General features: G+C 40.7%; 1 protein-coding gene across 8 annotated transcripts in view; it reads left to right on the top strand.

Annotated features, from left to right (window-relative positions):
* The window catches only part of Lrrc7 (leucine rich repeat containing 7), a 401,293-nt gene extending 385,357 nt beyond the window's left edge, over positions 1–15,936 (top strand). For 7 of the 8 annotated variants that reach the window (XM_057793710.1, XM_057793712.1, XM_057793705.1 and 4 more), the window contains 2 exons: positions 664–738; positions 14,296–15,936. In XM_057793710.1, the coding sequence (XP_057649693.1) occupies positions 664–738; positions 14,296–14,403 (183 nt within the window). In that variant the 3' untranslated portion in view covers positions 14,404–15,936. The remainder of the gene's footprint in view (positions 1–663; positions 739–14,295) is intronic. The other variant, XM_057793709.1, reaches the window with a different exon arrangement.
* The last annotated feature ends 133 nt before the right edge of the window (positions 15,937–16,069 follow it).

Here is a 16,069-nt window from a genome sequence, read left to right as displayed (position 1 = left end):
CATGCAAGCTGCCAGACCGAGGAGGGGATGACTGCAGGGTCTATGTTTGTCCTCACAACGCAGAAGCCCGCTGTGATCAGAGAAGCCGGCACTGTGTTTCATCCTCCTGTCTTTTCCACCAAAATATTCCATTTTACAACTAAATTTGACAAAGCTGTCTTTGCTTTGGTTGAGGGCTTTGTTTGCTTAGTTGGATGGCTTGACTGATCTTTTATCAGTTTGTTTGCTTGCTCACAACTGAGACAAGGTCTCACCCTGCACTCCAGCCTGCTTGCAACTCACTATGTAGCCCTACTTGCCTCAAATTCACATCATCAATTCTCCTGCCTCAGCCTCCTGATTACTGGGATTACAGCCTGTACCAGTAGTTATAGCAAATTCAGAATTTATACAAAAAGGCATTTCTATCGATGACTGTGAGGTTGGTATATAAACTGCAATTGTACTTTATAAAAGACAGAGTAATCTTTATACTAAATGTGGTTTTTCTTAGACTTGACGTAGAGCAGTTGTAGTTAAATACTATAACCCTTGTAAAGCTTACTTGTGTAAACTGTGATTTTTTTAAGCTGTTTTTACTGTTTTCTATATGAATGGAAATGTATTTAAGTGCACCTACTTGTTGGGGATAAACTCCTAACCTATGTCACTTCTGACTTATAGGGTATCTTTGTTACTAGGGTTCAGCCTGATGGACCAGCATCCAACCTACTACAGCCCGGGGATAAGATCCTTCAGGTAAGACAAACAAAAACTGGCATGTGGGGTAGAGGACTTGAACCTAACACTGACAATAAATGTCACCTACTTGTCACAGTGGGTTTAAAGTCCCATCTGCCATGAGTAGTGTCCTTCATGGCCATGCCATTTTGTAAACACTCTTCCATAACTATTCCTGAAACTAAAGCAATTTGGTGCCTAGAACCAAAGTAACTTATTCTAGATTCTTGCCCTAGATTGCACCCCCATAGCTAATTCTACAAACAGGCCCCAGGGTAACAGAATCCCTCACCTGTATGACAAAGGTCCAGCACTCCACCATGCGGGCCTGAACTCTCCTCGGAGCCCCACCGTGCTGCTGTCTATGGCCTTAACAGTCCTTCTAGCAAGCCTTTTACCCAAAAGGACAGTCCAGCTCAGTGTCCACCTCAGTTCCCAATCCCAAAACCTTTTACTGAACGCCGGACAAGCTCTCAGTACGTGGCAGTACCCTGTACATTGTTGTTGCATTGAATGGAGTTACACAGTAATACAGGAGTGTCCATACATGTAAACAAATGAGCCTGCATGGTTGTAAACTAAAAGTAGGCATGACTGCCCGAGCAGGGCGTCTGTGGGAGTTTACATGAGTTCACAAGTGTGAACGTATTTCTGTTTGAAGGCTGTAACACACGGTTGTCGCTCTCTTTTCTCCTGTCCAGAACACAAGTTCAGCTTTTTGGTTTGGTTTGGTTTGATTTTGGGGTTTTGGGGACAGGGTTTCTCTGTAGCTTTGGAGCCTGTCCTGGAACTAACTCTTGTAGACCAGACTGGTCCCGAACACACAGAGATCCGCCTGCCTCTGCTTCCCAAGTGCTGGGATTAAAGGAGTGTGCCACCACCGCCTGGCTCACAAGTAAGCTTTCTAAATGTCATGTAGAAAAATGCTTCCTCAAACTTAAAGCTGTACATATCATCAGGAAAGAAACACTGAATTCAACAGTTAAACATGCGCTTGGTTTAAAATTATCCATCTGATTCTCTTTTCCTTCTCCCCAAATTTAACTACCATATAAGAGGTGTTTAATTATCTCCCACACTATGTGAAAGACCTTTAAGGAGACCCAGTGTGCTCAAAATTAAATGATTTAGCAGAAATTTTCATTATATAAATGATGGAACTGCCTTAAATTGCTAGTACTTGGCTCAGGCACCCCGAGAACAAGGCACGGGGGAAAGAGAACTTTGTTCTCAGCTCCATGCCAGTCCCCTGCTCTCCTCCTCTTCCCCCACTGAACTTCAAAGGAATCTCAGAATTTGAAGAAAAAAAAGGTGTAGCCAATTAATTTCCGATCTCTGAGCAAGTAGGGTAGACTGGGTAGATTCACCTTCTACAGCTTCAGACCAACTGACAGGCAGACTGGGTAGATTCACCTTCTATAACTTCAGACCAAGTGACAGGCAGACTGGGTAGATTTACCTTCTATAGCTTCAGACCAGGTGACGGGGGCAGACTGGGTAGATTCACTTTCTACCGCTTCAGACGAGGTGACGGGCAGACTGGGTAGATTCACCTTCTATAGCTTCAGACCAGGTGACAGGGGCAGACTGGGTAGATTCACCTTCTATAGCTTCAAACCAAGTGACAGGGGCAGAATGGGTAGATTCACCTTCTACAGCTTCAGACCAGGTGACAGGCTTCCCCTACCCATGCCCAAGTTAGAAAAATGACTTGTCGTCTGCTCAGATTAGAAAGGAAGAACCACCTCCTTCCGTGGAAAAGAAGATGCTCATGTCTCCTAATGGGATGAGCACGTGTTCTTTCCTGTGAAATTCTAACGGCTGTATGCGGGGCAGGAGGAAAAATGTGTGGCATTTCGAATCCCAAGATTTACACCCCAGCTGCCAAGTACACAGAGTGGGTTCCTAGAATAAGAAGTGGGAAGGAATTATGAGTCAGTGAGCAAGAGGCAAGAGCATGGCTAAATCTCTCCTCTCCACCAACCACATCAGAGGTGTGACATTTCGTTTCCCATTTAAAATTCCTTCCACAGTCCACTGTCAGAAAAGGGGGGAAGCACATAGACCTTACAGCTTTGCTCATAGTAACTAAAATCAAAAGTGGCCAATTGCAGTCTCTAGAAAAAAAAAGAGGCTAATTCTTTGATGGTTGTCAGTGTCATAAGTGAGAAAGTAAGCTACGGTCTTGATTTGTTTTAATGCCTTTGAATCCTTGAGAACACTTGTTGTCAATCACAAAGTTGATCACTTGGATTTTGTCACTTGGACAAATATATTTACAAGGCTTAATAACAATGAAAATCCTGAGAAACATAAATAAACAGAAGAAAAGTGTAACAAACAACCATCCTGAGCACTGAAGTTACTGGGTTTGACAGCAAAGAACAAAGGAGACACAAAGCAAAGAGACACTGCTCCCAGCCTCCCAAGCCATAATGTATCAGACCTGCTCTATGTTTCCTTTTCCTGTGACTCTATTTTATATGTATGTGTAAGTATGTGCAATACATGTGTGCATGTTTGTAATATGTATGTGCGTAGTGTACAATGTATGTGTGTAACCTTTATATGTGTGGTGTGTGGTGCATGTGTGTAACATATGTGACCCATGTGCCTGTATGTAACCTGTGTTAGATACATGTGTGTGACATATGTGTGTGACCTATGCATATATATGTAATATATGTGATATATTTGTATACATGTTGGTCATGAGCAAAAGGCCAAAGAGCAACATCAAGCATCTTTGTATTCCCTTCTCCACCCTAGTTTTTGAGATGAAATCTCTCATTGAGTCTGAGTCACCAGCTGACTGGACTGAACGGCCAGTGAGCCCCAGGGATCTTTGTGTCTTTGCCCTTCTCCATCAGAACTACGGTTACAGACATGTGCTATCCTGGCTTCTCTGTGGTTGCCTGGAATCCAGACTCAGGTTTCTGTGTTGTTATAAGCACTTTATGGACCGAGCCACCTTCTAGCTCTACATGACTCTGCCTACCACTGCCTTTTCCTGCTTTGAAATGATGAGCAGGTGGTTTGAGTTACATGAAGATGCGTGCTTGAAGGGAGGGTGCTCATGTAAACACATTTGCCTGACCGTTCGTTATTTTACATTTGTTTGCCCAGTATAGATACACAAAAATGGATGACTCAGTGCTTTGCTGCTTTAAAACACCACAGAAGGAACTCTGTGATCAAAGAGTTGGCCCTTTGCAGCCTTACCTGGAATAATTTATAGAAGGAAAGATAAAGGACTGAAATTACATGAATCATTTTAAAAAATTTAGATTGAACCCTGTGCATTTCCTGATCTATAACCATTATCCAAATGGCAGATCTGTTGTTCTAACATCCACTGCTCTTTCTTCTTTGTAATGTTCTTCCTACATAGAAAAAAAAATTCAACCAAATTGATTACATGCCCTGCAATCCTAAATGTAGCTGTGCACAGAGAGATAACCACTGGCTGAAGTTGCTTTGTTGAAAAGATGAGTAGATTGGGGAAAATTACACTTGCTACTGAGCAATAGAATTCACAGCTACAGCCTAACACTCAGGTGCTTTCTGCTCTGCTCTGCCCCCATCCCCATTTACACAGTCCTAACTTGGGCAGAAGAGAAAGTTCATAACTTATAGAGAATTCACAATAGCATCTGTCTTTTACCAGTTACTAAACCTCGTTATTTTTTCCAACATAAATCCTATCGATGTGTTGCCCTATTGAAGATAACTGCAGTTTCTTATACCATCTAATCATTCTATAATCAATTAGTGATAGTACTCCTGGTCCAAGTCTATATTTCTTCTCTCTCCTTCCTCTCTCCCTCTCTACCTTTCTTCCTTCCTTCCTTCCTTCCTTCCTTCCTTCCTTCCTTCCTTCCTTCCTCCCTCCCTCCCTCCTTTCCTTCCTTTCTTCCTTCCTTTCTAGATAAGTTCTCATTTTGTCTCCCTTGGCTACTCTGGAACTCTACATATAGACTAGGCTAGCCTCAAACTTCTGGTTCAAGACTACCTTTCTAAGAGACCAAAGTAAGATAATTAAGGTAACAATAATATACACCAAGTATTTCTCTCCTTTTTGTTAATTTTCTGATTTATTTACTTAGTTATTTATGTATGAGTGTTTTACCTCCATGTATGTATGTGTACCATGTGCGGGTCTGATGCCTGTGGAAGTCAGAAGAGGGCATTGGATCCCCTGGGACTAGAGTTGGATATGGTCATGAGCCACTGTTTGAGAACTGAAGCCAGGTTCTCTACAAGAGAAACAAATGCTCTTAACCACTGAGTCATCTCTCCAGCCCTTGTGCTAATCTTTAAAACTGTGATTGAATTCATATGGAAATTTGTCGAGTAGTTGTCAACCACTATATCTACCAGTAAACACTCAGGATCTTTGCAGGTGTATTTAGGGTTATGTCTAATGCTTCATGTTGCTGTTAAAATTTGATCTACACCAGACCTGTTACTGTCCTTGTTCTGTAACGACTAACCACTTGGCCCTAGGGCCCATTCATTAGCATCTTTTGAGTTGTTTGTGTTAGATGCTTCTCAGCCACTGCTGTGACAGAACACCTGAACGATGAAAGACGTGTTTGGTTTCAGCTTCAGAGGCTCTTAACCAAAGTCCCTTAGCTTCTGGCACATTCTAAGACAAAGCATCATGATGGGGGCCACACAGTAGAGTAGGGCAGCTCAAGATATGTCTGACAGGAAGCTGAAAGAGATGAGAAGAAGAAGTAAGGTATAAGATGTCAAAAACACTCACCTCTGACAATACCTGGCTTCTTCCAACCAACCCCCACCTTTTAGCCTCCACCAGTCCCCAATAAACCGAATTCCCAACATTCCTCTAGCATTTGGGGAATACTTCATTGTTGTACAGAGGCTGTTAATTTGTTTCCCAGTTGCCCGGCAGCTCTGATCCAAAATAATCACAAAGAGACTGCATTAATTAAATCACTGCTTGGTCTATTAGCTCTAACTTCTTATCAGCTAGTTCTTATATTTTAATTTAACCCATTTCTAGTAATCTGTGTATCGCCACATGGCTGTGGCTTACCAGGTAAAGTTCTGTCTGGCTCAGGCAGGGCTACATGGCTTCTCTCTCACTCTGCCTCCTTCATCCAGCATTCAGTTTAGTTTTTCCCACCTACCTCTATTCCCTGTGCAGGCCCAAGACAGTTTCTTTATTAGCCAGTGATATTCACAGCATACAGAGGGGAATCCCACATCACCTCATGTCCAAAGTGTAACACCAATATTAAAATGATAGACAAGTCACATGTCATCTAAGGAGCTTGGAACTAAAAAGACAAACGTATACAGGTGCCTTGAAACACTAAGAGCTTCATTCTGTGATATATTCATAGGGGGTGAAGCGGCATTAAGAACATGAAGTGACTAGGAACAGGCTGTTTCTTGGGAGGTTGAATAGATGATGGCTACTCACAAGAAAAAATAAAAGCTCAGATGCTGGCCCTCCTCTTGCTACCTCACTGAGTCAGTGAAGAGCATGACAGGGGCACTGGAGATCTTGGGGACCTCAAGATGCATGAAGAAGAGAAAAGGATCTTCTCCCCAGTGACAGAGCTCATCCCAGCTTCACACAGGGAGAAAGAATGAGCCAGGGCAGAGGGAGTGTAGGAAGAGGGGCACCCGTGGGAAAGACGCAGGGTAGGAGCTTACAACAGAATGGATATGGGGTACAACGAAGGAGAAGCTAGAGAGACTCCTGAGTCCTTGGTTAGAGCTGTGGAGAACGAGACCCTTAAGGCACTGAATGTTCCCTACAGACTTGAAAGGCGCAAACATGGAGGCAAGCTGAACTAGATGGGACATAGTAACATACAGAGCCCAGAGTGGCAGATTGTAACCATGGATTCTGCAGAAGTCTGACAAAATGTCTGTGGATGACAAGTTCTGGCTTTACAGATCTATGTTACTGGCAGCCACTAAAGAGACAGATTGTCCTTGTTGGAGTGAGGTTTTGTGTCTCTTTAATGACCCATGGGTATGATGAGGTAACAGAATCATCTTAAGTAAAGCTTGTTTATTCAGGAGCCTCCAGATATCATTAATAAAGTGTAAAATAGATAAAATAAATTAAACTGCTTCCAAGAACCCATAGCTAATACAGAAAAGGCCCCACATTGAGTCCCGCATCAGTGAGGCTTATTTCACACTGGGAGTCTCTTACAGAACCTTCCAGGACACCCAGAGGAGAGCCTTGAGCTCTAAGCACATCGCCAGAAGCAACAGAGCTTCCTGTGCAGGGAGAAAGTGGAATTTTCATTTTAAAAAACAGAAGAAACAGTATTCAGAAGTTTGGCATATAGAAGTCAAACTGCATTAAGCCACTAGCTTTCTGGTAGTTCTTTTCAAATATCTCTGGTAAATGAGTTCTTTAGTCAAGTAAGTTGCAAAGCCACCTTAAGCCCTTCCTGTTTTCAGGATTTCACAATGCACAAAGCTTCTTAGGAGAGTTTACCAAGCCTGAGCTTCCCAGCAGGCAGTCTGTGACCACCTCCACACAATGTGGAGCTAAGAAAGAAGCTGTACCAAAGCCAACAGTTTTCTCTCAGATCAGCAGGCTCACAGTCATTACCCTGAGTCATGAAGAAAGTGTAGGAGCATGTTCGTTTTTCTGAATTTAAAAAAAATCCCCCTAAAACACTATAAAAATCAGAAAGTGAAAAATATTTTCCAAGTTCAAATGAAGAGCTGTGTCCTTAAAGAACTAATTAGTTAGGTATAGCTTATCCTGGCTGGTAGTTGAGAACCACAAATGTCAGAGACCCTGATGGGGGACCACTAGCCACGCCTTTCATTATTGTATATATTCCCAGAATGCTTTGCATGAAATAAATATTATTTGAAGACAATTTGATGAGAAAATAACTAAGCTGCTTTTAAAACACGCATGGTTTTATGTGCCAGAATCTAACCGGATACGGCTGCTTATTTAGAAAGCCAGTCAGGTTCACCGGGTTCTGCCGCTGCTTAGGAGCTTAGCTGATGTGAAAATAATGTTAATTAAGCGTGTACATGGTGTCATTTAAATCACACAGTGCTGGAAGTGCCTGCCATTGGTAGACATTACATAACCTGCTTGAGCACTTTCCACTGAGCAGGGCTGATTCTACTGATTTATGTCCTTATTTGGAATATGGACTCATTATGTAAAAAAATATTGAGTCAAACAACATATGTATAGTACAATAGGAAATATACCTAAGTTCCTGATTTTTCTACAAGCTAGGCATGCCCTGGATACACAGCAGAAAGTGAAGAAAGACAGGAGGGTTTATCATCTAGCGTTTGATACTGGCTCCGGGGTAGAGTTCAGAGGTACTACTGCCCTTGCCCAGCCTGCCCAGGGCTTTGTGACAAATCCCATTACCATAGCAATAATAATAACAATGCGATGGACACCAGTCTGTCATTATTTGTTAATGGGAATGAAGTGAAACCTATGACCTCACACAGGCTAGATCAGCACTCTGCCACTTAGCTCCACTCCCAGACCTGAGTCTGACATTAGCAATGAAACAAAAGTCAACCCATCCACAAAGAATGCCCTCAGAATAGTCAATTTTCAGATACCATGGCAAATGTAAAAGAATAGAATTCAGCTTCTTAAGAAGCTGTCTAGTAATCCACACATTCATTTGCTGAAGATTTAGCATGCATGATAGAAAGAAAGTCTCTCTAAAGTCAGAGGAAGTGACGGTCGTCAGACTTGTGTATATCCTTAAGTCAGAAGAGAAATTCTTTTTTTCTTTTAGTCTGTGATTTTTAATACCGGTAAATGCTGCTAGGATGTCAAGTTCTCTCACAAAGAACGATGTTTTCCATGAACAGTCTCAGAAATGAAGGTCTGTAGTTGAGATTTGTAGCAGAAAATGTTTAATAATTTTTCAGTCACCATGGTGTATTCAACTGGAGCCTCCATGGTATTGATTATATGGTGTATTCAATCTGAGTCACTATAGTATTGATTATATAGTGTATTTAACTGAAGTCACCATGGTATTGCTTATATAGTGTATTCAATTTGAGTCACCATGGTCTTGACTATATAGGGTATTCAACTGGAGTCACCATGGTATTGATTATATAGTGTGTTCAATTTGAGTCACCATGGTATTGGTTATGTAGTATAGTGTATCCAATTGGAGTCACCATGGTATTGATTACATAGTGTATTCAATTGTAATCACCATGGTATTAATTATATAAGGTATTCAATTGGAGTCACCATGGTATTGATTACATAGTGTATTCAATTGTAATCACCATGGTATTAATTATATAGGGTATTCAATTGGAGTCACTATGGTATTGATTATATAGTATATACAATCAATATGGTATTGGTTATATGATATATTCAACCAGAGGCAATGTGATATTGGTTATATAAGCATTCCGTATTAAAGGTAGCCCAACATTTAACAAGAATACTCTAGTAAGTGAAAACTCTAAAACAGGGTCAGGCATGGGTCATTCCTGTAATCCCAACACGAAGTGGGTGGAGACAGGGAGAAGAGTTGAGTTCGAGGTCAGCCTGGCCTATACACACTGTGTCTCCAAACAGAAAGGATGAATGGGGAAAAGGAAGGAAAAAAAAGAATAAACAGAAAAGATGAAACAATAAAACAAGACAATGCTGAAATGGGAATTAATTCTAGGAAGTTAGAATGAAGCACAGTAATGACCTGTGAAGGACTGCTTCCCAGGACGCCTGGCTGTCAGAGCTGGGCTCCATTAAGGATTGCCTGCAGAGCTGGAGTTTGCTGGCTGTGCTTTTTCATTTCTCTTTATCCCAACAGTCATAGGCATTCAGATTTTCAAGATAATGATATACAACTATGTATGCCCTGGCTCTTTAAGTGTATTCTTCTCATGATGTGTTTGAATTAACCAAAAGCACATGTCAAATCTCTAAACTGATTTCCCTTTAATGTGTAAGAGGATCCACTGTTCTTGCTCTGTGTAGCAGTTGTCTTTAGCACCAGTGTGAAGGTTTGGAGTCTTCAGTTCCTTTACTCTGCAAAGTTTCTGCAGACAAACATCTATAACGCACACACATTTAACAAAGGTTTTACCAGAAGGAAGCTAAGGAGAAGCCCAGAAGAAAAAAAGGGGGATGAGAAACCATGTGTGTTTTACAGTAAATTAATGCACTACATCCTCAATTGTGATTGGGCAGCAGATATTACTTTTATTAACTGGGGATTTTTGTGTATGAATCATGATAAGGGAAGATTAAAAGCATTTTGCAGCACAGGAGATGTGAGACTAAATTAGGCACACTATCTTTTGGAAACAGCATAAAGACTACACTGGAATGGCCTTCCATATTTTCAAACCAGCTCCTGCTAGAAGCCTATTACACATCTTCAAAGCATAATGTTGTCTGAATACCACTTCTAAGATTGTCTCCTATTAATTTAACTGGAATTTAATAAGCACCTCATTTGTTTCTCACTTTTCATTAACTTGCAATTTCTTCAAAACTACACACATTTTATGTGAATCTGGTAATGTTTATGTAAAACATATATACATGCAACCAAATGTGACATTTAAAATGTTGTCTTAGTTAGCATCAATCCTTGTCATTATTTGCATTTATGTTGTGGGCATATTCTAATGCCACTTGTGTAAATGCTTCCTCTGTATTTATCTTTCAAAACATCATTGAATTTGTGTTCTGCAGTTGACGCCGCCATTAGATCAGCCTTCCTCTAGAACTGCAGATTCTCCAATGCACATACAAAGCAGCCACAACCCTGATGGTTGTAGACTAGGGATCTTCTCGTCTTTTTCGAAACATAAAAATCACAAATTCAACGACCCCTCGAGTCCCTGTCTGAACTATTCAGGATGAAAGCAGGTATCCAATGCTTATGATCACAGAAATGGCAAAAGTTATTTTGGGCTCTTCTGTCCTGAAAATGAGAAAATGGTTCTCTGAGACAGAGCTCCTGACTTTTGTGGGCATTCACCCAGTTTGTCCCTTCTCCTCTGCCACTGCCTCCCATGGAAATAGACCTTGCAGCATGGTCCATATCTAGAAAACGCTCAGAGTCATTAGGATGGCTGAGCAGGTAAAGGTGCTTGCTATCAAGCATTAGGATGGCTGAGCAGGTAAAGGTGCTTGCTGTCAAGCTTGATGACCTGCCGCTTGATCCCAGGACTCACAGGGTGGAAAGAGAAAGCTCGCCTCCACAAGTTTACAATCTATTGTAAATTTATTACAATAAAAAAATGTAGTAAATTTAGAATGAAAGTTTTTTTAATAAATAGCTTGATTACTATTTAAAAAATAATTTGTAAGGCTGGGAATAATGGGGTATACCTCTAATCCCATGTATTTGTAGGCAGGTGGAATATGAGTTCAAAACTTCCCTGGGCTACATAGACCCTGTCTCTAAAAACAAAGATAGATTAATAAAATAACATTTGATAAAACTAAAAGAAGAGCTACCATCTTTACAGCATTCAGAAAAACTGTATCAAAGCCAGCTGTGCCAAAGTAGAATGCTAATTACTGTGGGGTAAATCCCTGCTTGCAAGGGCTAGTCTCTAGTGGGATCCATGTATCTAGGTCTCCATTAACTACCTCCCTATCTCCATTTACCTAAGTCTCAACTCTATCTGTCTGTCTATCTTGTCTCTGTCTACCTCTCCAGAAAAGTTTTGACTAAATCCATGCAACAGCAGTGGGAGTGGGAAAAGAACACGTTCCAGAGGAAATGCAAGGGGGATAAGAAGAGAAAGGGTTGAATATGTTCAAGACACAGTACACACATGAAATTTTCAAAGGATACATTTAAGTTTAAAATAAATGCTTAACATGTGGAACTACCTGTCTTCCCTTTGAAACCCTTCCCCATAGCTTCTGCCCCCTCCCCATCAGCTTCCCAGTCTCATTATCGTAGTTCTTAGCTCCAGTGCCTCCCACAACGCCCTGGTTGGTCAACTCACAACAGACATTTTTAGTTAAAGAAGTGAGGGAGGAAGGTCATCATGGAAGGGACCAATCCTCTTTGAAGGTCTCCCAATGAACACATCATTCAGATTCACACCTACTTATCTGACTACCTGTCCCCTCAGCATCGACGCTGTTGATTTTCAGCACCAATACTTACATAGCGGATAGAACGGTGAACAACATATGATTCATGGTCTCCTTCACCCTGACACTTGGAAGTATAAAAACGTTGGACAATTCATTGGAAATTTTCGGAGGGTATCGGGTTCTTTACAGAAACGTTCCATTATTAAATTGTAATTTTCTAACTAACATTTACCTTTTGCGCAAATAAAAGAGATAAAAACAGTGAAAAACATTTTAACTTTTAAGTGAATGGTTAGTTAAAATATTAAATACATAAAAAAGAGTAAGCATTCCCAGATTAAGTATGAGTGCGCTGACAATTGGAAAAATCCAGCTAGGGAGCCGGCTCAACAGGTAGAGTGTTTGTTGTGCAGGCACAACGACCTGAATTCAGATCCTCAGCATCCAGATAAGAGCCAGGCACAGCATCATGTAATCCTAACAATGGAAAGGCAGAGACAAGAGGATCCATAAGGTTTGTTCACCAGCTGGTCTAGCTGAATGGGTGAACATCAGGTTCAGTGAGTGACCCTGTCTCAAAAGGAAGGTAAAAACCCATTGAGGAAAGGACATGATAGCATCCTCTGGGCCTCCACACACACATATGCAAACACATATACACTCACATATACAGACATGTATATATGTGCACACATGCGAGCATACATATAGAACACACACACAAACACACGCGCGCACACACAGAAAGTTACCCGGTTCTAGTGTCTATACATTGCAAAGCAGACCAGTCAACTGTTTTTCCAAACGCAGAGCACCTCATCCTGCAAGGGAGTAGTTATGTAGCTGTCAGTTACCGGGTGGCAGAAACTTATTCCAAATTCCAGTAATTTTGTGTTTTAATTTAGTCCTTTTTTTATTATTTATTTATTAAAGATTTCTGCCTTCTCCCCACCACCACCTCCCATTTCCCTCCCCCTCCCCCATCAAGTCTCCCTCCCTCATCATCCCTAAGAGTAATCCGGGTTCCCTGCCCTGTGGGAAGTCCAAGGACCACCCTCCTCCATCCAGGTCTAGTCCTTTGGAGACATATAGACCTACCTCTTCATTAAATTATGTAAAAATAATTCTAGTAAGACAGTTTGTTATTTAAAATAGAGAAAATCACAGACCATGAGCCCTCATTACAGAGGAAAATGTACATTTTGTGACATAAATATCAACCAGTAGCCAGCTGGGTTCTGAAATTCCAACCGGCTAATTTTGTTTTAAATGAATTTTGATGTCTTGCCCTGATGACCCTTACCTAGAAGACTGCAGGCTTTCTTTGGTGACTAATATCACTGGGTTTCATTCCAAAGATGTTGATTTTTTGAACTAGGTTAAAAACCAATTTGTAACCGGGCAGTGGTGGCATAGGCCTTTAGTCCCAGCACTTGGAAGGCAGAGGTGGTAGGCAGATCTGACCAGCCTGGTCTACGGAGCGAGTTCCAAGACAGGCTCCAAAGCTACACAGAGAAACCCTGTCTCAAAAAAAGAAAAAAGAACCATGTAGATAATGAAAACTACGGCATTTACTAACAGTTTTTTTTTAATTTAAAGAATATATAAATCAGCCGGGCTGTGGTGGCACACATGTTTAATCCCAGCACTCGTGAAGTAGAAGCAGGCAGATCTCTGTGAGTTCAAGGCCAGCCTGGTCTACAGAGTGAGTTCCAGGACAGGTCCCAAGGCTACAGAGAAACCCTGTCTTGAAAAAACAAAAAATATATATATATCAACTATTTTCAGTGGATCAAATGAGATTAAATAGTACCATAAATGTCCACTCATATTTGGCATGGTTACAGTATCTAACATGGAGCCGGAGAGATGGCTCAGTGGTTAAGAGCCTTGCTGCTCTTACAGAAACCCTGAGCTTAGTTCCTAATAACCATACCAGGTAGATCATAACCACCTCATAACCAGCTCATAACTACCTATAACTCCATTTCCAGGGGATCCAATGCCCTCTTCTGGCCTCTAGTTTCCTACATACATATGATACAAAGATACATACACATCAATGAAAATAAAAGTAACTTTAAAAATTATGCTGGTGAGTTTGTGTCAGTAACGTTAACTAAGTGCCACCTCAACTAGGGACCTGTACAAACAAACGGGAACTCTAGGGCTGGCATGCGGCTCTGCCGCAGAGCCCTTGCCTAGCCTGCACCGGGACCTGACTTCATCCCTAGTGCAGCAAAATACAGACAACTGGGACAGCAGGCGAAACTGAATCGAGTCTGAGTACTGATCTTACCCAGTAGGATATTATGATTGCACACAAGCAAGGAAATACTGGGCATTTGATAAATGCTTGTCAAAACCGTTTCCCTCTGAGTCTTACAATCTGACTGTGCTATGCTCCCTTGAGTCCTGTGATGGCAGTGGTGCAGAGGGAGAGAACTGTTGGCATTGACTGACCTGTTTCATTTGTGTGTTTTCAGGCAAATGGACACAGTTTTGTGCACATGGAACACGAAAAAGCTGTTTTACTACTGAAGAGCTTCCAGAATACAGTAGACCTAGTTATTCAACGTGAGCTCACGGTCTAAATGTTTTTATAAATAGTGAAGATATGTCAGGCCAGAGCTAATGTTCAAAAATAAATTTATACATAGAAATCAATTTTGCCAGTTGCTGGACCAATGGCAAACATCAGTGCCAGGTGTATAATATTGTACGTTAGCCTTGACCACCCTGGAAAATGTTACCTATAAACACGGCGTTCGTGCGTGGCTCTGTATCAGTTCCAGCGGCAGCCTCTGGCTGTGCATTGGTGCGGTTTTGTTTCTGTTTTTGTTTTTTAATCAAATAAGTTGTCTTCTCAAAGTGGATTTCCTATCATTTCGGAGCACGGAAGCACACACAAGCTCTTTACAAATTCTGCTCTCCATCAGAAATACTGCCTCAAAAGTTGTATATAAAGAGTTGTAATCCCCATAAAGTATTTCTAGCACAAGGTATATGTTGGCATATATACAAAAAAAAAGAATATAGAAAAACGATATTTTCGTAAACACCTTGGATTGAGAAAGAAAATATATCTTAAAATAAGACTTTACTATATTGAATCTTTTTCAATAAAAATTACATGATTACGCCTTATGGAAGCAACTGTACATAAAGTATAAAGTATTTATATTTGGTTCCACAGCCATTTGCTAAATTCCCATAGCAAAGTGAAATAGTTCATAAATTATCATTAATCTCTGGGACCTGAGTAATAATCGGAGAAGGTAAATCTGTTCAATGCCTTTAGCTAATTAAAAGGACACAAGCAGACTTTAGAGACAGACCACAGGCTGCGGTGGACCGGGTTCTTCACTACAACCAGAAGTGAGTGACAGGTGGCAGCGAAATCCTAATGTTTTCACGTTCTGTTTCCTCGGGGTTACGCTGACCATAGGCCGCGGCCCCGTGACCCCTTTACTGTAAATGTGGAACTTTTCCGTGTGCTGCTTTGTTTAATTTGCTACTTTTAAATCATTTTCAATGAATTTTGGGAATTGATGACATTTATTATAGAGAGAGACTTGTTTGAAAGCTATGGTGGGTGATTTCAAAACTTTGGTATTGAAATATGAAACTTCAGATATAATTTCTCAGAGCTGTGGTCTAACTGGTGTCATTAATCTTAATGTCTGGGGGTTTTTTGCAGACAGAAATAGATTAAAATTTTTTTCTCCAAAAAAAAAGTTTCAAGAAACGTAAATACGAATGCAATCATAACAGAGAGTCTAATGTACTTTTACATTGTGTTTCCCCTGTGAACATTCAAAATATGTTTTATAATCCTTTAAGTAACTTCTTTTTATAGTAGTCACTAATTTGATTAAATTATTAATTTGAAATTTCAGATCAACTTTCCATAATTGGTTGTATACATTCCCTCATATACCTACATCGCTTTTTTATAGAAAAAATTTATCTTATATGCTAGTGTTTGGAATATTCTATAAAATTTTACGATAGAATCACATGTGGATGTCACCAGAGCTCTGAGGATAATATTTGTAAGTTTATGTTTTATGGGGACATTGAAAATATTGTATTTTTGTAGGATCTATTAAAATGAGTGCCACTTATTAGAAGTACAGTGGTGTTTTTGGCATAGAATTTGTCACGTGGAGACAAATGCAACTTCATTTAGCAGGTGGTGCACTGGTTTTGTTGCTGATTTATGTCAGGATGACATGATACCGTGGTTTTATAGGCTTT

The sequence above is a fragment of the Chionomys nivalis genome, chromosome 18 (assembly GCF_950005125.1).
Source record: "Chionomys nivalis chromosome 18, mChiNiv1.1, whole genome shotgun sequence".
Taxonomy (NCBI): Eukaryota; Metazoa; Chordata; class Mammalia; order Rodentia; family Cricetidae; genus Chionomys; species Chionomys nivalis.
This window is presented reverse-complemented; position numbering and strand designations above follow the sequence as displayed.